At 41.4% G+C, this 26,940-nt stretch overlaps 1 protein-coding gene across 1 annotated transcript in view; it reads left to right on the top strand.

Moving 5' to 3' along the window:
• The first annotated feature begins 2,475 nt into the window (after positions 1-2,475).
• LOC124776866 (esterase E4-like) overlaps positions 2,476-26,940 on the top strand; it is a 101,390-nt gene continuing 76,925 nt past the window's right edge. The window contains exons 1-3 of the mRNA XM_047252044.1: positions 2,476-2,721; positions 24,241-24,369; positions 26,754-26,913. Coding sequence (XP_047108000.1) covers positions 2,491-2,721; positions 24,241-24,369; positions 26,754-26,913 — 520 coding nt within the window. The 5' untranslated portion in view covers positions 2,476-2,490. The remainder of the gene's footprint in view (positions 2,722-24,240; positions 24,370-26,753; positions 26,914-26,940) is intronic.

Raw genomic sequence — 26,940 nt, 5'->3', positions numbered from 1 at the left:
CCGCCAATTCGAACCACGGCATTTTTATACTATACATGTGGCTTGTTCGCCAGCCAGATGTTTTTAAGTTGCTTATATTTTTCGTAATGCATTTGTGTTTGTATTCCTTATGGAACGAATTTTTTGGTCTGCGGCTCAGACGTCCTGAAACCATCCATGAACCTGCCGCTGTGGCTGAGCGGTTCTAGGCGCTTGAGCCCGGAACCGCGGTGCTGCTAAGGTCGCAGGTTCGAATCCTTCCTCGGGCATGGATGTGTGTGATGTCCTTGGGTTAGTTAGGCTTAAGTAGCTCTAAGTCTATGCGACTGATGACCTCAGATGTTAAGTCCCATAGTGCTTAGAGCCATTTGAAACCATTCATGCACAGGTCGTGTAGGACGGCCTCAAGTGCTTCTCAAGTTGCCTACTTTTCTAGTCAACGTTTCCAAATCTCACAAACACCTAGACATAGCGTAGATGTCCAACAAGCGAACAATTTTCTCCATTTCCCACTTCATATTTAACTTGTTGACATGCTACAGACTTGACATCTAACCTCAAAGCAAACGCAACTACTAGTTTCGCGTCTCCGAAGTTGGAACAAGCCGAAACTGAGTAGTTTTGACAGCGACTTGCGCAACGTTGCACCGTGAATGAGCAAAGGCAAGTAGCGCAGTTTCGAAACTTAGTTTCACCAATCTAGTGTCGGCGCACAAGCTAGCCTTCAGAGAACCTGCATTTGTATCTCGCGTAAGGCCTAAATGAGAGAGATTAGGGATCGTTATAGAAGCATACATACAAACACTTTTGCGTCATTTTGTAAAGTAACGGAATTGGCTGACTCTTGATGGAAATAGCAATCCCGGCCAACTGAGCCGTTAGGTACCACTTCGCGATGTACCGGGTGATCAAAAAGTTAGTATAAATTTGAAAACTTAATAAACCACGGAATAATGTAGATAGAGATATAAAAATTGACACACATGCTTGGAATGACATGGGGTTTTATTAGAACCAAAAAAAGAAAACAACCCCACATTGCTAGACGCGTGAAAGATCTCTTGCGCGCGTCGTTTGGTGATGATCGTGTGCTCAGCCGCCAGTTTCGTCATGCTTTGCCTCCCAGGTCCCCAGACCTCAGTCCGCGCGATTATTGGCTTTGGGTTACCCGAAGTCGCAAGTGTATCGTGATCGACCGACATCTCTAGGGATGCTGCAAGACAACATCCGACTCCAATGCCTCACCATAACTCCGGACATGCTTTACAGTGGTGTTCACAACATTATTCCTCGACTACAGCTATTGTTGAGGAATGATGGTGGACATATTGAGCATTTCCTGTAAAGAACATCATCTTACTTTGTTACGCTAATTATTGCTGCTCTGATCAGATGAAGCGCCATCTGTCGGAAATTTTTTGAACGTTTGTATTTTTTTGGTTCTAATAAAACCCCATGTCATTCCAAGCGTGTGTGACAATTTGTACCTCTCTATCTACATTATTCCGTGATTTATTCAGTTTTCAAATTTATACTGACTTTTTGATCACCCGGTATACGCGATGTAGCGAATCTTAGTGAGCACATCTTGTAATGTTGTTAGTTGGCTAGACTGATGAAATTATGGTACTCTGAGCACAGTTATTATAACTTACAATGAAATTTTTATGAAATATAGCTTTTATTCGAAGCTGTACACAATGAAAGTAAGCAAACAGCAAAACACACATTTATAAGAATTGTGAAGTAAAACCTATTTGTTATTATTGTTCAGCTCAATGAAAAGGCCCAGGAAACACGTTAGTAATAAAATCCATTCCGTAATTAAAGAGTTATTTAGTTTTGTAAATTATATATTATTGTACAACCACATTTTCTGTTTTGGGAACGTTAACTATACTCTTTGACCTGCTTGTTATTCTAGAGTGTTTGTAATGATTTATTAACCTAAATTTTGTAACTCATCTGCTAAAACTGTTAAACTTTTAACTGAAATCATGAAAATTAATATTTTAAACAATGCAGACCGCTGTGTTCCGATCGTTAGAATCTGTGTAAACCTCGGCGGTAGCAGCCGGAGGCAGGCTGTTCTGTGCCAGATTTCGAAGTGGTCAGTTGTATTACAGATTTTGTAAGGCTCAGTTATATGTGACGTTATGTTGTAGTGCAATAACGGTGTTATAAAACGAGTTTTGTATGTTTCCGCTACATCATGGTTCCATTTGCGACAGGAGGGGGAATTACTAGCCGTGCACTGCATAGTCGCTTGCGGAATATGTAGGTAGATTTATGTAGAATGCAAGGCAAGAATGCAGCATGCAAGAAGCTACCGGAAAGCTACTGGCTCGCGCGGCAGAATATCGCTGCTGGAAGGATGTTTTCGTGTGGAGTAGGTTTCGCCATGTGCGCGCCCACTTCCGAGGAGCGGCCACCTGGCGTAAGTGCGGCAGCCGGTGCTACATAAAAAGGCAGAGCTGCCAAGCCGGTGCCGCCAGCCGCTCCCCTGCAGACATGAAAGGAAGAGTAACGGCTCTGGTAGCAGTCGTAACGTGCGCCGTGTGGCTGGCGGCCGCCGGCGAGTGCGGGGCGCCGTCGATGTCAGCGTCAGAGGAGTTCCCGGAGGTGCAGACGCCGCTGGGGCGGCTGCGAGGCAGCGTGCTGCGCTCCCTGGACGGCCGAACGATTTACTCGTTCAGGGGAGTGCGCTACGCGCAGCCTCCAGTCGGCGGCTTGCGCTTCAAGGTACGCTGCAGTCTGTTGGTAAACTGAGGAGCGAGCCGCGCTTCAGGCAGGGGACGAGGCCTGCCGCGGAAGAGCATATATATATGAGTCGCTTAGATGCAAAACTGTCCATGTCCACTTTTTAAAAAAATTAAGTTGGCAACTCTGGATTGTAGAGCATGACATTTTACACATGCTTGAAATGCTATTTATGCTCAAAGCTCTCCATGTCCTATGGAAAACAGCTCACGAAAAGTGTGGCTAGATTCAAAACTGTCCATGTCCATCAGTAAGTTGGGTGCAAAACTTGCCTTGTCCCTTTTGACAAATCGCATTGAAGGCTGGGGTCATGTGACTGTAATGCAAGATGGCTACCATAAGCATGTAAACATTGTACTTGTGTGAATCTGTTACAGCTGTTTATTCTGAAAGTTATACACATTCTCAGAATGCTATAAAAGTCCAAGGGGAGCCTAATTATAATTCTGAAATCAACCTACCAGTGTCTGTATGCAAATGTGGCAAACACTTAGGACACATAAACTCGAGCTGCATTACGAACACGGTTGTTCCTATTAATGAAAAGAAACTGGAGGATGTTTCAAAACTCCTCGAGAAACACTACGGTCAGTCCTGGAGGGAACGTGAATCCCTGCCGTGGTACATTACATTACTAAGTTCCAGCGGGTCAGGGGCATCAGTTGAATCAGAATGTCTATCAGGAGAAGATGAAGACATTGTTCCAGATATGATGTGTTAAGTGGATTGCAGTTTGTCAGTCGTTACACCATGTACCTTCAGAAATATTAAAAGAAATTAAAACTGAATACACAGTTTTATGTTCACCCCATATCCTCTCCTCATGTACAACTAGTCAGGTTCAAAACTGTCCATGGCCATTTCAGTTGCATGCAAAAGTGGCCATCTGCAAAGTCAGATGCAAAACTGTCCAAGTCCATTTTTATTTTGCTTACATTTTACATGCATTGAGTTCCTGATTTTTTTTCAATAGCCCAAATGGTTTTGTACTATCCATACTTATGTATACAACATACAGTGTAGGGCAGTTTGTATTTACCCACTGAAAACAATTTTTCCACTTTTTCTCAAAACCGGTTATGGAGGACATGGACAGTTTTGCATCTAGGCAACTCATATATATATGATGATAATGTTTGTGTTTTTGTGCGTGGTAAGGGTGTTGATATGAAATGTAAAATAGTTGGCGATATGCAAACAATGGAAAATCCAGGATAGAATGTAACAATACGAGAGAAGGAAAGTTGCTACTCATCATATAGCGGAGATGCTGAGCCGCGATAGGCACAATAAAAAATTCACACAATCATAGCTTTCGGCCATTAAGGCCTTTGTCTAGCAGTAGACGCACATATACACACCCACTCACGCAAGCGCAACTTGCACACACATCTGCAGTCTCAGAGAGCTGAAACTACACTGCCGATGTGTGAATCTTTTTATTGTGCCTATTGCGGCTCGGTATCTCCACTATATGGTGAGTAGCAACTTTCCTTCTCATATATATACGAGGTGCGGCTAGAAAAAAACCGGACTGATGCTGGAAAAAACATTTATTTACAATTATTTACAATTTCATGATATCTCCTTCAATGTACTCTCCTCCTCGGTCTCTACACCGCTCCATACGAATTTTCCACTGTTCATAGCAATGCTGCAGATCATTTTCGGTAAGTCCATACATTACTTCCGTCGCTTTTTCTTTTACTGCTTCAACAGTCTCAAATCTAGTTACTTTCAAAGGTGACTTGACTTTAGGGAAAAGAAAAAAGTCACAGGGGGCCAAATCAGGTGAGTAGGGTGGATGATCTAAGATGGGAATGTTGTGTTTTGCCAAAAACGTCTTCACTGACAACGCACTGTGAGCTGGGGCATTGTTTTGGTGAAGGATCCATGACTTTTTTCTCCACAAATCGTTCCGTTTTCTCCGTACTCGCTCACGTAGGGTAGCCAGGACGCTAATGTAGTAATGCTGATTCACTGTTTGTCCCTCTGGTACCCAATCAATGTGCACAATCCCTTTGATGTCAAAGAAAAACAATCATCATTGCCTTGAATTTCGATTTTGACATTCGTGCTTTTTTTTGTCGTGGAGAACCAGGAGTTTTCCAATGCATCGATTGGCGTTTAGTTTCGGGATCGTAAGTAAAAAACCACGATTCATCACAAGTAATAACATTTTGTAAGAAGGTGGGATCACTTTCAATGTTTTCCAGGATGTCAGAACAAATCATTCTTCGGCGTTCCTTCTGTTCAATTGTGAGACACTGTGGAACCATTTTTGAACACACTTTGTTCATGTTGAAACTTTCATGAAGAATCTGCCTAACACTTTCCTTGTCAACTCCTGTTAACTCAGACACTGCTCTGATTGTTAAACGGCGATCTTGTCGAACAAGTTTACCGATTTTTTCAATATTTGCATCAGTTTTTGCTGACAATGGTCTGCCAGTGCGAGTGTCATCACTGGTGTCTTCGCGGCCATCTTTAAATCGTTTAAACCACTCAAACACTTGTGTTCGCGATAAACAATCATCGCCGTACACTTGTTGTAACATTACAAACGTTTCACTTGCGGATTTTACTAGTTTGAAACAAAATTTGATGTTAACACGCTGTTCTTTCTGTACACTCAACATTTTCCGACGCACAGACAAAACGTCAACTACTTAAAACAGACGCCACGGGCAGACTGAGTGCAGGAGGCAGATGAAACTCGAGCAGTAGGCGGAGCGAGAGTCACGTGACAGGCCACGCGACTTTCAGCCTTATTGCATTCGTTTTATTGTTTCACCAGTACTAGTCCGGTTTTTTTCTAGCCACACCTCGTATCAATTCGATATCTTGGAGTAGGGACCGGAAAATGTAGCATCTATTTATGACAAAATTCCCAACAATTTTTTGCACAATTCTCGTCTATTTTTGTCGAAATTAAACTTAAACGGTTGTCACTCTACATGACTGAAGACAAACAAATTATTAGTTCTTTGAGATTGACTGTTTAAAAAAAGTGCTGATTGGGAACTTTTTGACATGTTGGCTTATCCAAAAACTTCAAACATCTCTGCCGGCCGCTGTGGGCGAGCGGTTCTAGGCGCTTCAGTCTGGAACCGCACGACTGCTACAGTCGCAGGTTCGAATCCTGCCTCGAGCATGGATGTGTGTAATGTCCTTAGGTTAGTTAGGTATAGTAGTTCTAAGTTCTAGGGGACTGATGACCTCAGATGTTAAGTCAGATAGTGCTCAGAGCCATTTGAACCATTGAACCATTTAAACATCTCTTTTTTCCGAGATGGCTGTTGTTCTGTTCGTTCGACAATATTTAAGCTTTCAAAAATGGTTGTTCTGTTGAAAAGTAGCAGCATTTTCCCGCCACTTAGGTGAATGCGTCCCCGATATAAGGTGTTTCCAGACATTATTTGTTTTTTTTCCGCCCAATCTGAAAATAAAAAAATCTGCAGGTTACTAATTTCGACCTTTCGTGGCTATTTGTAGACCTACGACACATGCTTCACAACGCTAAAGATAGAACTGACAAGGCCCTTAGCGTAGTAATAGAACCGGGCGTACAGCAACTTGATTTCAAAGTTATGGGAAGAATTTCGGCGCGATCGAAAAACGTCATATATTTTGTTTTCCAATCGCTATAGCGCAGAGGACGGGCTCTGTAGGCTGTTGTCGCAGATGGCCGCGAGCGTAAACAAACGAGAATTTTGACCACCACAGGGGAAGGAGCGGTACGGGTAAGCAAACATTTCGCTAGGCAACAGCCTACAGTAGAACTGACACATTGTTACAGGGATCACCGATCTCTTCTGGTGTCCGAGTCGTAATCGAAACAGGTGATAGACCAGGTTAGTCTCTTATTTCAAAATAAGCAAAGAAAAAAAAGCAACGCGAAACTCAAAGCATTCGGGGACGCCTACCGCACAAGTGTTTGTTAAGTCAGCAGAGTATTGTTAACGACGTAGTTCAGGCCCAACCTCTAGCGGTATTCGATGCAACTGTGGTTCAAAACATTCGCCACGTTAAAATTGTCCGCATTATACTACACTCCTGGAAATGGAAAAAAGAACACATTGACACCGGTGTGTCAGACCCACCATACTTGCTCCGGACACTGCAAGAGGGCTGTACAAGCAATGATCACACGCACGGCACAGCGGACACACCAGGAACCGCGGTGTTGGCCGTCGAATGGCGCTAGCTGCGCAGCATTTGTGCACCGCCGCCGTCAGTGTCAGCCAGTTTGCCGTGGCATACGGAGCTCCATCCCAGTCTTTAACACTGGTAGCATGCCGCGACAGCGTGGACGTGAACCGTATGTGCAGTTGACGGACTTTGAGCGAGGGCGTATAGTGGGCATGCGGGAGGCCGGGTGGACGTACCGCCGAATTGCTCAACACGTGGGGCGTGAGGTCTCCACAGTACATCGATGTTGTCGCCAGTGGTCGGCGGAAGGTGCACGTGCCCGTCGACCTGGGACCGGACCGCAGCGACGCACGGATGCACGCCAAGACCGTAGGATCCTACGCAGTGCCGTAGGGGACCGCACCGCCACTTCCCAGCAAATTAGGGACACTGTTGCTCCTGGGGTATCGGCGAGGACCATTCGCAACCGTCTCCATGAAGCTGGGCTACGGTCCCGCACACCGTTAGGCCGTCTTCCGCTCACGCCCCAACATCGTGCAGCCCGCCTCCAGTGGTGTCGCGACAGGCGTGAATGGAGGGACGAATGGAGACGTGTCGTCTTCAGCGATGAGAGTCGCTTCTGCCTTGGTGCCAATGATGGTCGTATGTGTGTTTGGCGCCGTGCAAGTGAGCGCCACAATCAGGACTGCATACGACCGAGGCACACAGGGCCAACACCCGGCATCATGGTGTGGGGAGCGATCTCCTACACTGGCGGTACACCACTGGTGATCGTCGAGGGGACACTGAATAGTGCACGGTACATCCAAACCGTCATCGAACCCATCGTTCTACCATTCCTAGACCGGCAAGGGAACTTGCTGTTCCAACAGGACAATGCACGTCCGCATATATCCCGTGCCACCCAACGTGCTCTAGAAGGTGTAAGTCAACTACCCTGGCCAGCAAGATCTCCGGATCTGTCCCCCATTGAGCATGTTTGGGACTGGATGAAGCGTCGTCTCACGCGGTCTGCACGTCCAGCACGAACGCTGGTCCAACTGAGGCGCCAGGTGGAAATGGCATGGCAAGCCGTTCCACAGGACTACATCCAGCATCTCTACGATCGTCTCCATGGGAGAATAGCAGCCTGCATTGCTGCGAAAGGTGGATATACACTGTACTAGTGCCGACATTGTGCATGCTCTGTTGCCTGTGTCTATGTGCCTGTGGTTCTGTCAGTGTGATCATGTGATGTATCTGACCCCAGGAATGTGTCAATAAAGTTTCCCCTTCCTGGGACAATGAATTCACGGTGTTCTTATTTCAATTTCCAGGAGTGTATCTTTTGAGCTTTAGCTAACAAACAAACGTACAAGTGGTAATTAATTGAAACCCTCAGCTGCCGACAGGTGTTGCTGATATACCTCGATGGGGACAGCTGAAAATGTGTGCCCCGACCGGGACATTTTCAGCTGTCCCCATCGAGGTTTATCAGCAACACTTGTCGGCAGCTGAGGGTTTCAATTAATTATTATTATTCTAGAGAAGCTGCGCGGTCATCAGTGGTATCTGTTCTTTCGAGAACAGCTACTATCTTCAAAAATACAAGTGTCTTTCTTATAAAATGCTAGGTCCCGTTGCATTATGCGACGTGTATCTTCAACAGGGAATTCAACGGTCCACAACTGGCATGTCACCCAATCATTGAGCGCATTGATACATCGTAGCCTACGTACATTTTATTTTGCAGGTAGGTTACGCGCATCATCTTTTCAAATTGGGCTTCATCAGATGATGTACAATGCCAGTTTTCGATATTGTATGCAGAAAATAAAGCTATTTGTAATTATCTCTTACAAATACAGTAGCTGATTTGGATACAATTCGCCATCAAACAGCATCCATTGAGTTATTTTGTGTTTTCGCATTTTGAGGCAGAATTGGCATCTACAGGGTGATTCAAAAAGAATAGCACAACTTTAGGAATTTAAAACTCTGCAACGACAAAAGGCAGAGCTAAGCACTATCTGTCGGCGAATTAAGGGAGCTATAAAGTTTCATTTAGTTGTACATTTGTTTGCTAGAGGCGCTGTTGACTAGGCGTCAGCGTCAGTTGATGCTAAGATGGCGACCGCTCAACAGAAAGCTTTTTGTGTTATTGAGTACGGCAGAAGTGAATCGACGACAGTTGTTCAGCGTGCATTTCGAACGAAGTATGGTGTTAAACCTCCTGATAGGTGGTGTATTAAACGTTGGTATAAACAGTTTACAGAGAATGGGTGTTTGTGCAAAGGGAAAAGTTCTGGACAGCCGAGAACGAGTGATGAAAATGTAGCACGCATCCAGCAAGCATTTGTTCGCAGCCCAGGAAAATCGACTCGCAGAGCTAGCACAGAGCTGCAAATTCCACAATCAACTGTATGGAGAGTCCTACGAAAAAGGTTAGTTATGAAACCTTATCGTCTGAAATTCGATGGATCGGCCGCCAGGCAGCCCGTGACAGAGCACTTCATCACTGGCCTCCAAGAAGCCCTGATCTTACCCCCTGCGATTTTTTCTTATGGGGGTATGTTAAGGATATGGTGTTTTGGTCGCCTCTCCCAGTCACCATTGATGATTTGAAACGAGAAATAACAGCAGCTATCCAAACTGTTACGCCTGATATGCTACAGAGAGTGTGGAACGAGTTGGGGTATCGGGTTGATATTGCTCGTGTGTCTGGAGGGGGCCATATTGAACATCTCTGAACTTGTTTTTGAGTGAAAAAAAACCTTTTTAAATACTCTTTGTAATGATGTATAACAGAAGGTTATATTATGTTTCTTTCATTAAATACACATTTTTAAAGTTGTGGTATTCTTTTTGAATCACCCTGTATTTCACATTTATCGCAAATGAATTTTTCCGGCCCTTGGTTATGAGATACGTTGATTATTACGACCACATGATTGTCACACGCCACAGGCCTTCGGATTTAAAATCCGGTAACTCGAGAACGAAAAAAGAAATTCTTCTGCTTTCAATTTTAAATAAAATTTAGTGATTGTATCTATATTTCACTCACTGCATTGTACGAGCTAAAATCAACCATACGCAAAATTTACGTAATGCGTTTTTACACCTGACTTTGATGCAGCACAGTAACTATGACGAATAACGACAATAAATACATTCAATTCTTTATCGAGTAAAGATATCAGACTGTAAGATGCGTAAAAATCAAATTTTTTCACGTAATAGTTTTCGAAAAATCGGATGATAAGTCTTTCATTTAGGCCAGAACGCTGTCTCTCAGCAGAGGCACAGAGAAAGGACTGACAAACAGTTTGCCAGCTAGCGGTGCGGTCCACCGAGCAATTTTGTCAGTGTGTGTTTCTTGCATTAGTTATATTAATGACTAATTTCTGTATTCGGTTAGACCATCAGTAACACAGCCGCTCGAGTTCCTGCTGCTAATAAGGCGAGTACACCATCCGTTTATTACATATTTATACGAGCTTCAATCAGGAGCGACTTATTTTCGGTTACCTGCGTAGTTACTAGTGTATCTTTGTAATTTCTTGTGTGTTTGAGTGCTTACTAGGAAGAACCTTTTATTTTAATAACAGTGTAGTGTAGAGTACCACTGTTGCTATCGACCCTTGTATCGACTCTCGCATTGTACAGGATTTTGTTTGTTTTCCTTAGACCAGCTCAGTGTCTGTTAGATCGTCAGTGACAGAGCCGCTCAGTTCCTGCTGCTAATAAGGCGAGTACACCAGTCATTTATTACATATTTTTACGAGTTTCAAACAGGAGCGACTTCAGAAATGGATAGGCACTGTGATTGCTGTGTACAGATGCGAGCCGAGTTTTTGACCCTTCGCTCATAGCTCCAGGCAGTGTTGGCTTCCAACACACAGCATGAGGCTGCAGCCTAGGGGCATCACTGTGGGGGGTTGGACGCGAAGGATGTCGAGCATGACCCACGTGTCCCCCAATCGGTCCACTGCTGTGACTGCCCCGTGTACTGCCTGCACTGAGGTTGGTCCTTCACCCGTGGTCGAGTGGGAGATCATTCCAAAGTCTGGCAGACAGTGAAAGACTTCCAATGGGCCGATCGTAGGGCCTCCGCAGTTCGTTTGATGAACAGGTTTCGGGCGTTATCTGTGACTGACGAAGTCTCTGAGCCAGATGCAGTCGTCCACGCTGTTCCAGAGGAAGCTTCTCGACCCTCAAGGTCTGTGCATCCACAGAGGGTGGGTTTGCTGGTGGTTGGGAGCTCCGATGTTAGGCACGTAATGGGGCCCCTTAGGAACATGGCTGCCAAGGAGGGGAAGGAAGCCATTATGCACTCCATGTGTACTGGGGGGGAATCATTCCGGATGTTGAACGGGTGCTTCCGGATGCCATGAAGAGTAGAGGGTGCAGCCAACTGCAGGTGTTGGCCCATGTGGGTACCAATGACGTGTGTCACTTTGGATTGGAGGAGATTCTCTCTGGATGCAGAAATGGTAAAGACTGTCAGGCTTGCTTGCGAGATTAAGGCAGAGCTCAGCATCTGCAGTATCGTCTACAGAACCAACTGTGGTCTTTTGGTGCAGAGCCGAGTGGAGGTTCTGAATCAGAGACTCAGGCGGTTCTGTGACCATGTAGGCTGCAGAATCCTTGACTTGCATCATCGAATGCCGGACATTTGCCACGCCGGACATTTGCCACACTTGCCCCTTCGCCAGGTAGCGATCCCTCAGGTAAGGGACGCCCTTCCTCGTACTGATTCTGTCCGCTTTCAAACCGCCGTCTCCACATCTTACTCGATACAACCATTACGTAATGGACCTTCTTCTTCGACACCTTGGCCAAATACAGAGCTTCTTTTCCGAAATCGAAATATTTGTATCTTTTGGGAAACGAAAGCAATTCCGACGATTATGTCAGTATGTAATTAGTTCTGCCAAGTATAAATATAGATCCCTCTGTCTGTACGATAGCTTCCTTTCACGCTTACTGATTGCGATAGAAACAGTCCATCGCCATGGGAGCATCAAGAAAGGAACGCTGTAAACAGAATGCGAATGTACGCAACCATTTCTTTTTTATCCCTGCATTTGTGCCTACTTTAACTGCTACAACTGCATGCCCAAAAGACAATAAGGAAAGAAGAAATGGGTATGTGAATGTTTGAAAAGAAGGACGACATACTCCATATTAATTTACTCTAAAATCCGATATCCCTTGCGGCGAAGCATTAGTTAATAAAGTGTAGCGGGACAACGTTCAAAACATGACTGAAAGTACGTCCATAAACAGAGATAAGAACATCTATGATTGACATGTCATCTAAAGTCGACATACAATTTTAAAACGTTAGAAATAAGGAAATGAAGTAATATAGAATGCTATGCTTGTACCGTAAGATGTTGTTCTACGTTGTTTAGCTCTGGTATTTACAGGGTCACAGAGTAAGCATACTAGGTTTTGGAGGGAAAAGCCGTAATTGTAATGATCTCCACTACATCAGAAACAAGAAGCATAACTTAAGGAAAAATAATGTAATGTGTGTTCCAGCTCACAAGCGACATTGAAGCAGATAGTTCCTGTGACTCAGTATGGACAGAGGTTGTATTCGACAACCGGAATAAATTAATAACTGGCTTCTTTTACCAACCCCCGGTCTCAGATGAAACAGTTGCCGAACATTTCAAAGAAAACTCGAGTCTCATCGCAACTAGGTACCCTACTCATATAATTATAGTTGCCAGTGACTTCAATCTACCTTCCGTATGTCGACAAAAATACATTTTCAGACCCTTCTGTAGATAGAAAACAACTTCCATAATTGTTCTAAATGCTTTTTATAAAATTATTTTGAACAATTAGTTCACGAGGCCATTCAAATTGTAAATGGTTACAAAAACACACTTGACCTCTTAGCCACAAAGAATCCTGAGCATCATGACGGGTACAGGAATTAGTAAACACACAGTCGTAGCGAAGCTCAATTCCGTAACAAAGAAATTCACCAAAACTAAACGCGAAATATATATATATTTATAAAAGTAACTAAAACTTCGGTTGACGTCTTTCTAAGAGACAGTCTCCAATCCTTTCAAACTATGTAAGTGAAGACCATATGTGGCTTAAGTTCAAAGAAATAGTATCAACAGCACTCGAGAGATTCATACCAAATAAATTAATATCAGACGAAACTGATCCCACATGGTACACAAAACACGACAGAAAGCTGCTGCAGGAGCACCGAAAAAAGCACGTATAATTTAGACGAGCGCAAAATCTTCCAGATTAGCGAAGTTTTACTGTGGCTCGAAATTTGGTGCGGTTTTCAATGCGAGATGCATTTAATAGTTTCCACAACGAAACTCTCGCTAGAAATGGGGCGAAAAATCCATAGAGATTCTGGTCCTATGTTGAGAAAAGCAGCGGAAAGGCTAAGTAAGTACCCTTACTGCGGGTCGGGCGGCGAGTGAGGAGGAGGAAGGGGACACAAGGGACCCAAACCTTCGGAGCAGGTAAAATCGTGGCAAATGTCCGACGTGGCAAGTGTCCGCATCATCAGGTGGTGGGTTTCCGGGTTCCGCTTAATAGGTCAGGAGAGTCCATTACACACTGGAAGCGGGTACACAGGTAGCGGGGGCTGTGTGGAAGGGACTGGGCGGTTTTTTAAATTAGAGGATCTCAGGAAACCACAGAAAGGGCGTCCGTCCAAAACGGGCAGGTAAAACACAGTGTGGTAGTTGTAGAAACGATCGGTATTGTAGTTGTAAATTGTAGCTGTGTCGGGAAAGAACCAGAGCTCCAAGCCCTAATAGAAAGCACTGAAGCTCAAATAGTTATAGGCATGGAAAGCTGGATAAAGCCGGAAATAACTTCAGCCGCAGGTTTTTCAAACGACCTAACAGTGTTCAGAAAGGATAGATTAAATACAGTTGGTGGAGTATTTATTGCTGTCAGAAGTAGTTTACCTTGTAGTGAAGTTGAATTAGATAGTTCCTGCGAAATAGTTTGGGTAGAGGCTATACTTGACAATCGGACTAAACTATTAATTGTATCGTTTTACCGACCTCGCGACTCAGAAGATATAGTTGTTGAACAGTTCAAAGAAAACTTTAGTCTCATTTCAAATAGGTACCCCACTCATACAATTATAGCCAGTGGCGACTTCAATCTACCCTCGATATGCTGGAAAAATTACACGTTTAAAGCCGGCGGCAGGCATAAAACGTCATCCGAATTTGTACTGAATGCTTTCTCAGAAAGCTTAAATGGTTGCGAAAGCATACTTGACATCTTAGCAACAAATAGTCCTGGACAAATTGGAAGTATCGTGACGAATACAGGGATTCGCGACCATTAAGGCAGTTGCTGCTAGGCTGAACACCGTAACACCCACAACCATTAAAAAAACGCAAAGTACGTCTATTTAAAAAAGCTGATAAAAATGCTCTTAACTACTTTTTAAGAGACAGTCTCCACTCCTTCCGATCTGATCACGTAAGCGTAAAAAAGATGTGGAATGATTTCAAAGAGATAGTATCGAGGGCAATTGAGAGATATATGCCACATAAATTAATAATTGATGGTACTGATCCCCCATGGTACACAAAACCTGTCAGATCGCTGTTGCAGAAGCAACAGAATGAGCATTCCAAATTTAAAATAACGCAAAATCCCCAAGATTGGCAAAGTTTTGACGAAGTTCGAAATATAGCGCGTGCTTCAAAGCGAGATGCTTTTAATAATTTCCACAATGAAACTTTGTCTCGGAATCTGGCAGAAGACCCAAAGAGATTCTTGTCATACATAAAGCACACCAGTGGCAAGACGCAATCAATACCTTCACAGAGCGATAACAACGGTAAAGGCACTGATGACAGTGCCACTAAAGCAGAGTTATTAAACACAGTTTTCCAAAACACCTTCACCAAAGAAGACAAAGTAAATATTCCTGAATTCCAATCAAGAACAACTGCCAAGATGAGAAACGAAGTAGATATCCTCGGTGTGGCAAAGCAGCTTAAATCACTTAATAAAGGAAAGGCCTCCGGTCCAGATTGTATACCAGTCAGGTTCTTCTCAGAGTATTCTGATACAATAGCCCCATACTTGGCAATGATATACAACTGCTCGCTCACAGAAAGGTCTGTACCTAAAGACTGGAAAATTGCTCAAGTCACACCAATACCCAAAAAGGGAAGTAGGAGTAATCCGCTGAATTACAGGCCCATATCACTAACGTCGATTTGCGGTATGGTTTGGAAACATATAGGCCTACTGTATTCGAACATTAGGAACTACCTTCAAGAAAACGATTTATTGACATATATTCAGCACAGACTTAGAAAATATCGTTCTTGCGAATCACAAATAACTCTTTATTCTCATGAAGTAATGCGTGCTATCGACCGGGGATGTCAAATTGATTCCATATTTTTATATTTCCAGAAAGCTTTCGACACCGTTCCTCACAAACGTCTTCTAACCAAAGTGCGTGCCTATGGAATATCACCTCAGTTGTGCAGCTGGATTCGTCATTTCCAGTCAGAAAGGTCACAGTTCGTAGTAACAGACGGAAAGTCGTCGAGTAAAACAGAAGTAATATCCGGCGTTCCCAAAGGAAGTATCGTTCCTGATCTATATTAACGACGTAGGAGACAATGTGAGTAGCCTCTTAGATTGTTTGCAGATGACGCTGTCATTTACCTACCGTCTTGTAAAGTCATCAGATGACCAAAACGAATTGCAAAATGATTTAGATAAGATATCTGTACGGTGCGAAAAGTGGAAATTCACCCTGAATAAAGAAAAGTGTGAAGTTATTCACACGAGTACTGAAAGAAATCCGCTAAGTATCAATTACGCGATAAGTTACAAAAATCTGACGGCTGTAAATTCAACTAAATACTTAGGGTTTACAATTACAAATAACTTACATTGGAACGATCACATAGATAATGATGTGGGTAGAGCAAACCAAAGACTGTGATTCATTGGCAGAACACTTAGAAGGTGCAACAGACCCACTACAGAGACTGCTTACACTGCATTTGTCCGCCCTGTTCTGAGTACTGCTATGCGGTATGGGATCCGATCAGACGGGACTGACTGATGGCATTGAAAAAGTTCAAGAAGGGCGGCTCGTTTTGTATTATCGCGAAATAGGGGTGATAGTGCCACAGATATGATACGTGAATTGGAATGGCAATCATTTTTCGTTGCGGCGGGATCTTCTCACGAAATTTCGACCACCAGTTCTCTCCCCCGATTGCGAAAACATTCTGTTGGCACCCACCTACATAAGGAGAAATGATCAACACGATAAAATAAGAGAAATCAAGACTCGCACAGAAAAATTTAAGTGTTCGTTTTTCCCCCGTGCCGTTTGAGAGTGGAACGTAAGAGAGACAGCCGGCCGAAGTGGCCGTGCGGTTAAAGGCGCTGCGGTCTGGAACCGCAAGACCGCTACGGTCGCAGGTTCGAATCCTGCCTCGGGCATGGATGTTTGTGATGTCCTTAGGTTAGTTCGGTTTAACTAGTTCTAAGTTCTAGGGGACTAATGACCTCAGCAGTTGAGTCCCATAGTGCTCAGAGCCATTTGAACCAATCGTAAGAGAGACAGCTTGAAGAACCCTCTGCCAGGCACTTAACTGTGAATAGCAGAGTAAACACGTAGACCGTAGACGTAGATATATACTGTATATTTAACACATTCAGAGGAAAATAAACGCTCCCAGGTATGTCTGATTACTCCGTTACCATTCATTTGAAAGGCTCGTTGTGAAAGGGCGTGAATAACATTGTGAAACAGCCTGTGGCTGTCCTCGTGACGCACTGGGTATAGCGAATGGAGACTTCTCTTTATTTGCCGATAGGTTATACTTGTTGTGTACTTGTACTGCATTTCCTACAAGTAGCACGTCTACAATCTGCAGATCACTGTAAAGTGTATGACAGACGGGTACTGTTGTGGTTACAGGTACTAACCGTTCTGCACATAAATCTGTGCTCTGCATTCCGTCGTGAGGTGTGTAACACCGGGTACCTCTGCTATCGACTAGAAGCTGAACCTGTGTTGCGGACACTTCCATGTGAAATTTTGTGGTAAATAACGCATAAAAAATCTTTTCAGGGCAATTGAACAAAATTTAAATTTCATTATGGCGAGGGAATTTGGTTAGGAAGTGAGACGTTCAAAATAGTGTTTGAGGTTTGAGCTAAAGTTTAAATTAAGCCAGCAGCAGTCACAGAATATTTCCCTATTGTTCATAGGTTGGCAACATGTCCAGTTTGCGTGGCCATTGCGGTGACACTTTCACATAACTAATGAGAGACGCTAAAGAAGTAATAAATTTCTAGTGACAAAATTGAAACCAATCTCCCCTTCATTTTCATTACAAATATTTGAGTTTTTTTCCCAAACATATATCACAAATTCACCCCCATGAACTTGGATCTTGTCGTTGGTGTGGTGCCTTGCGTGCCTCAGCGAGACAGATAGCCATACCGAATGTGCAACCATGACGAAGAGCTATCTGTCAAGAGGCCGCAGACAAATGGATGGTTTCTGAAGAGGGGCAGCAGACTTTTCAGTAGTTGCAGTATGGATGAGTAACAGAACTGGACCCCTAACATCAACTAAAATGGTCTTGCCGCACTGGTGTTGCAAATGGCTGAAAGCAAGCAGAAACTACAGCCAGTTATACTGATGGCATGGTGCCCTATTGTATGGTTAAATGATGATGACGTCCTCTTGGGTAAAATATTCTGGAGGTAACATAGTCCCCCGTTTGGATCTCTGTGCAGGTATTACTCAGGCAAATGTCGTTATCAGAAGAAACAAAAGTGGCCATCTATGGATTGGAGTGTGGGATGTTCGATCCTGTAGTCAGGCAGGCAGGATAGAAAATTTAAAGAAAGAAGTGGATAGGTTGCTTTTAGATAGTTTGGGAATTAGTGAAGTTCAGTGACAGATGGAAGAGGACTTCTAGTCAGGTGATTACAGGGCTATAAATACAAAATCAAATAGGGGTAATGCAGGCGTAAGTTTAATAATGAATAAGAAAATGGGTAAGCTACTATGAACAGCATAGCAAACACATTATTGCAACAAATATAGACATTAATCCCACTTAAACACAGTAGTATGAGTACATTGCCAACAATCTCTTCAGATGATGAAGAGATTGAAGAAATGTGTGATGTGAGAAAAAAAATTATTCAGAGAGTTAAAGGAGACAAAAATTTAATTGTGGGGACTGGAATTTGATAGTAGGAAAAGGAAGAGAAGGAAAAATAATAGCTGAATATGGGGGGGGGGGGGGGGGGGGGAAGTAATGGAAGAGGAAGCCATCTGGTAGAATTTTATGCAGAACATAATTTAATCATTGCTAACACTTCGTTTAAGAATCAAGAAAGTAGGTTGTATACTTTGAGACACCAGAAAGTTTCAGATTGATTCTGTTGTGATAAATCAGCCATTTCAGAACCAGATTTTAAATTGTGAGACATTTTCAGGGGCAGATGTGGACTCAAACCACAATTTTTGGTTATGGGCTGTAGATTAAAACTGAAGAAATTGTAAAAAGATAAAAAATTAAGGAGCTGGTACGTGGATAAACTGATAGTTTCAGAAGGAACTTTAGGCAACAGTTGACTGGAAAAGGGAATGAGAATACAGTAGAGAACAGATGGGTAGCCTTGAGAGTGAAGGCAGCAGGGGACCAAATAAGTGTAAGGACAAGACCTAGTGGAAATCCTTGTACAACACTGAAGATATTGGACTTAACTGATGAAAGAAGAAAACACAAAAATACAGTAAATGAAGCAGGTGAAATGGAATACAAAAATCTAAAAAATTACATTGATAGTAAGTGCAGAATGCCGGCCGCGGTGGTCTAGCGGTTCTAGGTGCTCAGTCAGTAACCGCGCGACTGCTACGGTCACAGGTTCGAATCCTGCCTCGGGCATGGATGTGTGTGATGTCCTTAGGTTAGTTAGGTTTAAGTAGTTCTAAGTTCTAGGGGACTGATGACCACACATGTTACGTCCCATAGTGCTCAGAGCCATTTGAGCCATAAGTGCAGAATGGCTAATCAGGAATGGCTAGAGGACAAATGTAAGCAGTTAGAAACATATTTCTCTAGGGGAAAGATAGATACCACCTACAGGCAAGTTAAAGAGGCCTTTGGAGAAAAGAGAAGCAGCTACGTGAATATCAAAAGCTCAGATGGAAAACCAGTTTTAAGCAAAGAAAGGAAAGCTGAAAGGTGGGGAGAGCATATAGTGGGGCTGTACAAGGGAGATGAACTTGAAGACAGTATTATAGAAATGGAATAGTATGTAGAGGAAGATGAGATGGGAAATATTATACTGTCAGAAGTTTGACAGAGCCCTGAAAGACCTAAGTTGAAACAAGGCCCTGGGAGCAAACAACATTTTGTCAGAACTACTGATAATCTTGCGAGAGCCAGCAATGACTAAACTCTCCCATCTGGTGTGCAATGCATATGAGACAGGTGAAATACCCTCAGACTTCAAGAAGAATGGAATAATTCAAATTCCAAAGAAAGCAAGTGCTGACAGGTTTGAAAATTATTGGGGTATCAGTTTAATAAGTCATGGTTGCAAAATACTTACACAAATTCTATACAGAAGAATGGAAAAATTGGTAGAAGCTGACCTTGAGGAAGGTCAGTTTGGATTCTGGAGAAATGTAGGACCCTGTAACTTCTCTTAGAAGACAAACACACGTTTATAATATTTGTAGTGTTAGGGAAAGCTTTTGCCAGTGTTGACTGGAATACTCTCTTTGAAATTCTGAAGGCTTCAGTGGTAAAATTCAGGGAGAAAAAGCTATTTATGACCTGTACAGAAACCAAATGGCAGTTGTCAAGGGGCATGAAAGGGAAGCGGTGGTTACAAAGGGAGTGAGTCAGTGTTGTAGTGTACCTCTGATGTTATCTGATCTGTACATTAAACAAGCAGTCAAGGAAACCAAAGAAAGATTTTGGGTAGAAACTAAAGTTCAAGAAGGAGAAGTAAAAACATTGAGGTTTGCTGATGATGTTGTAATTCTGTGAGAGAGAGCTAGGGACTTGGTAGAACAGCAGAATGGAATGGGCAGTGTCTTGAAAAAAGGGATATAAGACAAACAGCAACAAAAGCACAACAAGCATAACAAGCATGTAGTCAAATTTAATCAGTTGACACATAAGTGAACTAGGAAGTGAGATACTTAAAGCAGTGAATGGATTTTGTTATACGGGCAGCAAAATAACTGATGATTGCTGAAGTAGAGAGGATGTAAAATGTAGACTGGCAATGACAAGGAAAGCATTTCTGAAGAAGAGAAATTAGCTACCATCAAGTACAGATTTATGTGTCAGGAAGTCTTTTTTTAAAATATTTGTAAGGTAGTCATGTGTGGAAGTGAAACATGGAGAATAAACACATTAGACAAGAAAAGAATAGAAGCTTTTGAAATGTGCTGCTACAGAAGAATGCTGAAGATTAGATGGGTAGATCATGTAACTAATGAGGAGCTACTGAACAGAACTGGGGAGACAAGAAATTTATGTCACAACAAAACAAGGACTCAATTGACAGGACACATTTAAGACATCAAGGGATCACCTATTCAGTGTTGATGTGAAGTGTGTGACAACAAAGTTATACCTTAAAAAAACAGTATCTACATTTTAAAAATAACATATTGTAACTATAAGCAGACATGATTGTTTGGTAAATGCCAGATAACAAAGTGGATGCATTTTTTTACAGGGTTTTTCATTAGTAACTCCATGGTTTCTGAAGATGATGCTGTGAAAACTACAAGACATACAGAAAAAATCAAACAATGGAAAATCCAGGATAATATGTAACAGTATTATGAAAAGGATAGTGGCTACTCATCATATAGTGGAGAAGTCAAGGGGCAGATAAGCATAACAAAAAGACTATCAGGAAGTGAGCTTTTGCCCAATGAGGTCTTTGTCAGAAATATGAAACACACACACACACACACACACACACACACACACACACACACACACATTCACACACATGAAACTCGCATACATATGACCATAGTCTCTGGCTGCTGATGCCAGACTGGCCTCAAGAGCTAGAGACTGCAGTCATGTGTGTCTGAGTTGTATTTGCATGTGTGTGTCCTTTTATGGATGCAGCATCTCACTGAAATCTCCTGTGTCCATACTGAACAAACAGTGTAATTGGCAGTTAATAATAAAATCAGCATTATGCATTTATCTCTTATTTTACCTTTTCTGCCCACACCTCATTTCCAATACATTACATATGGAGACATTCATTGACATCTTTCTTGCATTCATAGCGTCAGATTTGTATCTTTTGGTCAAAACTGTAACTAATTTATTTCCAGCACAATTTGGTTCTGCATTAAAGCTGTAGAATGTTACCAAGTTGTTCTGCCACACAATAATTACAGCCCATACTGAACCTCTGTGAGTAGTTGCACTTTAATTATAATCACCCAGTACATTGGCCAAGTCACAAACAGTGCCCATATTGAGCACCCCTAATGTTACTTAAGAACTTCCTCCATCCAGTGATATGAATCTGTTTCTGTATCTCCTGTAGTTTTCAAGTACTCATCTTCTGAAATTCTTATTAACAACAGTATTCATTTAATTCAAATACAATACTTTCCCGCAATGTCTTGTTAGGAAATAAAGTTATCTGAAAGTGGGTTTACCAAACTTTTAAGAGCTCAAAAATCTGTGCCTGAACACGGGAGGTAAAAACTTTTATGAGTCCTGGATTGGATGAGATGAGGTATCGAAGATTTAGCTTTTCATAAATCAATCTCACTTTAAACTGACAAAAGGTTATTGATGTCTGTTTCGTGTTCTTTGGCTGAAGTTTGTTTGACAATTTTCCTGATGTTTTGCCAGCACTAGTGTCTGGCATTGTCAAATTTTACCCTCCATTACTACTGGCAGCCTGAAGGGTGAAGCATTGTCAGTGCCAGCCAATCATGCTGGTGAAATGGCAGAAAAATATCCAACAAATGTTGTGTGAAGAGCATGAGACAGAAGCCAGCAGGCAATTTGTCAGAAAGTGGCCACAATAGTCTTAACAATTTTATCACTTCAAACTGCTAAAATTCCATGAACCATTCTTTTAAAAGTTTTAGTAATTTTTGCCAAACAGTGGATCAGGCATCACTGGGAATTTGACACAAAAGAGGATAGGGTTTTAATGGTAAATACTGACTTAATTCGTATCACCTGTCCAATAAAAAATTCAGCTGATTAAGCCCATACAGAATAACTAAGTGTAATTCCTTTATTATTGTAAGGCATGTTACACCATGGTATTAAAAGAAACTCTTTTTTGACTGAAATTTTTGTGGTGTGGACCACTTGAAGGTCAGTACCCTGCTGGTATAGTCAGCTATCAAATAATTTCGACCTTTCCTGCTCTGTTCATGAATAAAGCATGGAAAGAGCAACTGTTGGTGATTACACCTCTGTATGAGCTAGAATTTCTCTTATTTCTCTGATGAGGTCATATCATGAGAAGTTTCCTTAATGTTCTCACCCCTTGGTCTTCCTATAAAATTTTAACCCCTCCTCTCGCCCCCCTTTCCTTCTGCTATCAAATTGACAATTCCTTCATGTCTTAGGATATGTCCTGCCAACCAAGTCAAGCTGAGCCACAAATTTCTGTTCTCCCCAATTCAAATCACTACCACGTAATTAGTTTCACGACATCTCCAGCTGATCTTCAACATTCTTCTGTAGCAACACATTTAAAAAGCTTCTGTTCACTTCTTGTCTGAATGACTTATCATCCATGTCTTGTACAAAGCTACATATACCTTCATAAAAGACTTTCTAACACTTAAATTTACATTAGATGTTAACAAATTTGTCTTTTTCAGAAATGCTTTTCATGCTATAGCCACTCTGCATTTTCTGTTCTTTCTACTTTGGCTATAATCAGTCATATTGCTGCATAAATAGCAAATCTCATCTATTACTTCTAGTGTCTCATTTCCTAATTCCCTCAGTATTGCCTTTTTTTAATTTCATTACCATTGTTTTTATTTTTTTGGTGTTCATTTTATGTCCTCCTCCTCATGTCTATTCTATTCAACTGCTCTTCCAAATCCTTTGCTGTCTCTGGGAGAGTTACTATATCATCAGTTAACCTTGAAATTTTTAATTTTTTTTCACTGAACTTTAATTGCTTCTCCAAATTTCTTCTTCTACTGCCTGCTCAATGTGCAGATTGAATAAAATTGGGGATAGTCCACAAATCTGTTTCACTCCCTTCTCAACCACAGCTTCCATTTAATGTCCGTTGATTCTTACAACTGCAGTCTGGTTTCTGTACAACTTGTAAATAAGCTTTCGGTTCCTTTATTTTATCCCCATTACCTCTATAATTTCAAAGAGTATATTCCAGTCAACATTGGCAAAAGCATTCTCCAGATGTACAAATGCTTTCAATGTATGTTTGCCTTACTTTAACTTATCTCTTAAAATAAATTATAGTGTCAGTACTGCCTTGTACATTCCTAAATATATCCAAAACCCAAACTGATCTGCTATAAAGTTGGCTTTTGTCAGTTTTTCGATTCTTCTGAAAATAACTCTTGTCAGTATTTTGCAATGGATTACAGCCAGTTAAATATTCTTTATTATGTCTCCACACTCTCTGCCAAATACGTGGTGTGATGGAAGCCTCCCTACTTGGTTTGCCAGACAAACATTCAGACAAATCGTATTAATGAGTTTTATTACCAAATGAAACCAAATCTAATTTACATTACTTATCTTTTGCAATTACACTGATGTGTCACAAGCAAAGGGCAACATACAAAATAATTAATCTTCTCCAGTAATAGGCAGTTCTCAAGTCTGAGACACATAGAGACTACCAGCAATGTAACTATAGTTGATGTTGCTATTGAACTGGCCATCACCAGTTGGTCACAGTGCTTATGTCCTCTTTACATAGGGGCTGCTGCTGTCACATTGTTGTCCTGGAGAGAGGTCCATTCAGCATGTGATTGGCTGACTTCTTCTCATAGCCTTCCCTTCTCTATCATTCTCAACTGGCGTGCCAGCTCTTGACTTTACGCTGTAACATTCTTCCCATAGAGATCATAAAGACAAGATTAGAGGCATTTGAGCAATCATTCTTCCCACACTCCATATGCAAAAGAAACGTGAAGTAACACTTATGTATAGTACAGCACTTACTTCACAGTAATTTTCAGAGTGTAGCTATAGATGTAAATATAGACAAAGTTTAAAAAAAACCTATGTAAATAAAATATGGATATGATGCAAATTATCACATATTATTATGAACTTGCAGCCACCAGTACCATTAAATCCATGGGATGGTGTAACGGATGCCACAAAGGATGGTGCAAGATGTCCTGAAGCAGAAAACACTAACCAGACTTCTGAAGACTGCTTGTTTCTCAATGTGTACACAACTAAAGTAAGTAAAAATACTTCTATGGTAGACACTTGCTATCTGTTTTAGGAAATATATAGCTCCAAAACGTTAATGGAAAATTCTCCTTGCAACATGTTTCATTAATTTAGATACATACTTTCAAATCATTGTTCCATTAGCATGAATCCTTTTCCATTACTGTATATATCTGCATAAATGTTGGTCTACATACTAAACAAATGCTAGCTCCCAATGCAGAAATTGTGAAGTTAGGTAGGTACAATAAAACATAGACATCACAGACAGAGATCTTCTACAATTCAGAGCTTGCAGTTATTTCATAATTTGAAAGAATAAGCCAGCTCCTTTCTCCATTATGGAGGAATAATTACCTGCAATTCTAAAAGCTGGGGAGTGTGTATTTTTTACTTTATATGTGTCAATTAGAAATGTGCACATTTCACGTCCTCACACCTCAGCAATTCTGCCTCATAGTTTAAAAGTTAAAGGAAAGAAGTAAAATACATTGAGATTAACATAAAATATATCTGGAAAAGTAGACAAACCCTTATGAATATACATTTGAGTTTCCTGAATCCTTGATGTCCGTGGATACACTTATCTTTTTGATATCATTGTTTTATCCAGAGGCAGATAAACCCTTTGAATATACATTTGAGTTTCCTGAATCCTTGATGTCCATGGATACACTTGGATACACTTATCTTTTTGATATCATTGTTTTATCCAGAGGTGCACACATGCCTTTGTTAAAATTATAAGGTGGCAGAAATGTTCCCATCATAATGTTATCTGTAATGAAAATATGGATGTGACACACGTCACACATTGTATATAAATCCCCCTCCCCCCCCCCCCCCCCCCCCACCATGCTGTCTGGTCACACAGCCCCTCTTTGGCTGAGGCAGCTTCTTTTGACATGGTGGCTAGTAATGTCACTGTTACAGCATCAGCTGATCAACATTTCATGATAATGACATGTCTCTAAATCCGATTTATATTTTACATTATGTTAAATTAAGCATCGGAGTAATTTTGTGCCTATTTCAGAACATCATAATAAAAATGTAAGTCCTTCAGAGTGTCAGCTCTGTATGCAAGCAAATTACACTCATAATACATTGACTGAAAGGATTTATATGAAGATAGAAGGACAAAAAAATATGAAAGATGAAATTTGCAATAATATTACCAAAATAAAAACTTAACGAAATGCTGTTATTATGAATGTTAGGCAATACAACTAAATCTATAAGTAAAATTCTGAAATTATATTTTGTTGAGGGAATGCATTTGGAAAGTAACTGATGTTTTAATTTACTAATATTAATTTCCAACAATATCTTTATATGACAAACTATCAGTTTTAATCCAGATATTTTGATCTATTTTGAATGAGGTTGTTCAGTTATTTCTGGAGGCTGTTTGTAAAAAGTTCAGAAAACCTATTATATCACTGTGAATAACTGGTTGCTCTGACTTTCAATAAATGTTTGCAATCCTTGGGACAATTTCTGAAAGAGAGACCCAGATTGAAAACATGAGTCACATTATGATAGCAACTAATATGAAAATAGTCGGGTAATTTTGCAGTTTTATGTTGCAGCCAAAAGTGTGTGTCCTATTTCCTCAGAACCAGATTTTAAAATGAGAATATTGATATGGAAAGAACAAAGAGCTTTCAGTCAGAAGCAATTGATCACACATTGATTCAGTGCTTGCAATTGATCTTTAACTGTTAAAGGACAGAAAGATCTCTGCCCAAACTCTTTGCCTTTGCAAATGTCTGCTTGTGTCTGTGTATGTGCGGATGGATATGTGTGTGTGTGTGTGTGTGTGTGTGCGAGTGTATACCTGTCCTTTTTTCCCCCTAAGGTAAGTCTTTCTGCTCCTGGGATTGGAATGACTCCTTACCCTCTCCCTTAAAACCCACATCCTTTCGTCTTTCCCTCTCCTTCCCTCTTTCCTGATGAAGCAACCGTTGGTTGCGAAAGCTTGAATTTTGTGTGTATGTTTGTGTTTGTTTGTGTGTCTATCGACCTGCCAGAACTTTCGTTTGGTAAGTCACATCATCTTTGTTTTTAGATATATAAAATATGAAGTCACATTTGCCTATATTGCACAATGTTGTAGTAGGATACCTCAGATCTACCAAGTCTTGAAAACATGAGATTGTTGATTATTAATTTTACTGATTTTTTTACAGAGTAAATAATCTCTTAATAATAATCATATTAATCCAGTAAATTGTATCCAAGATAATATGAAATGTGGATTTCACAGTGCTAATGCTAAATGAAGGAATTTTTCATAACAATGTGACTTGATTGGGATGACTTAGTAGTAAATAATACAAGTTCAAAGGAATTAAGTAGATTAATTTATACACATTTCTATAATTCCAGTTGCCAGACGATACTAGAAACCCAAAGAGACCAGTGATGGTCTTTCTGCACCCTGGTGCCTTCTATCTTTTTAGAGGAACAAGCGACCTGTTTGGTCCTCAGTATCTATTGGATGAGGACATAGTTCTTGTGACTCTCAACTACAGACTTGGAGCTTTAGGTACGTTGCCCAAAACCCACTAGATTT

Source organism: Schistocerca piceifrons, chromosome 2 (assembly GCF_021461385.2).
Source record: "Schistocerca piceifrons isolate TAMUIC-IGC-003096 chromosome 2, iqSchPice1.1, whole genome shotgun sequence".
NCBI lineage: Eukaryota > Metazoa > Arthropoda > Insecta > Orthoptera > Acrididae > Schistocerca > Schistocerca piceifrons.
This window is presented reverse-complemented; position numbering and strand designations above follow the sequence as displayed.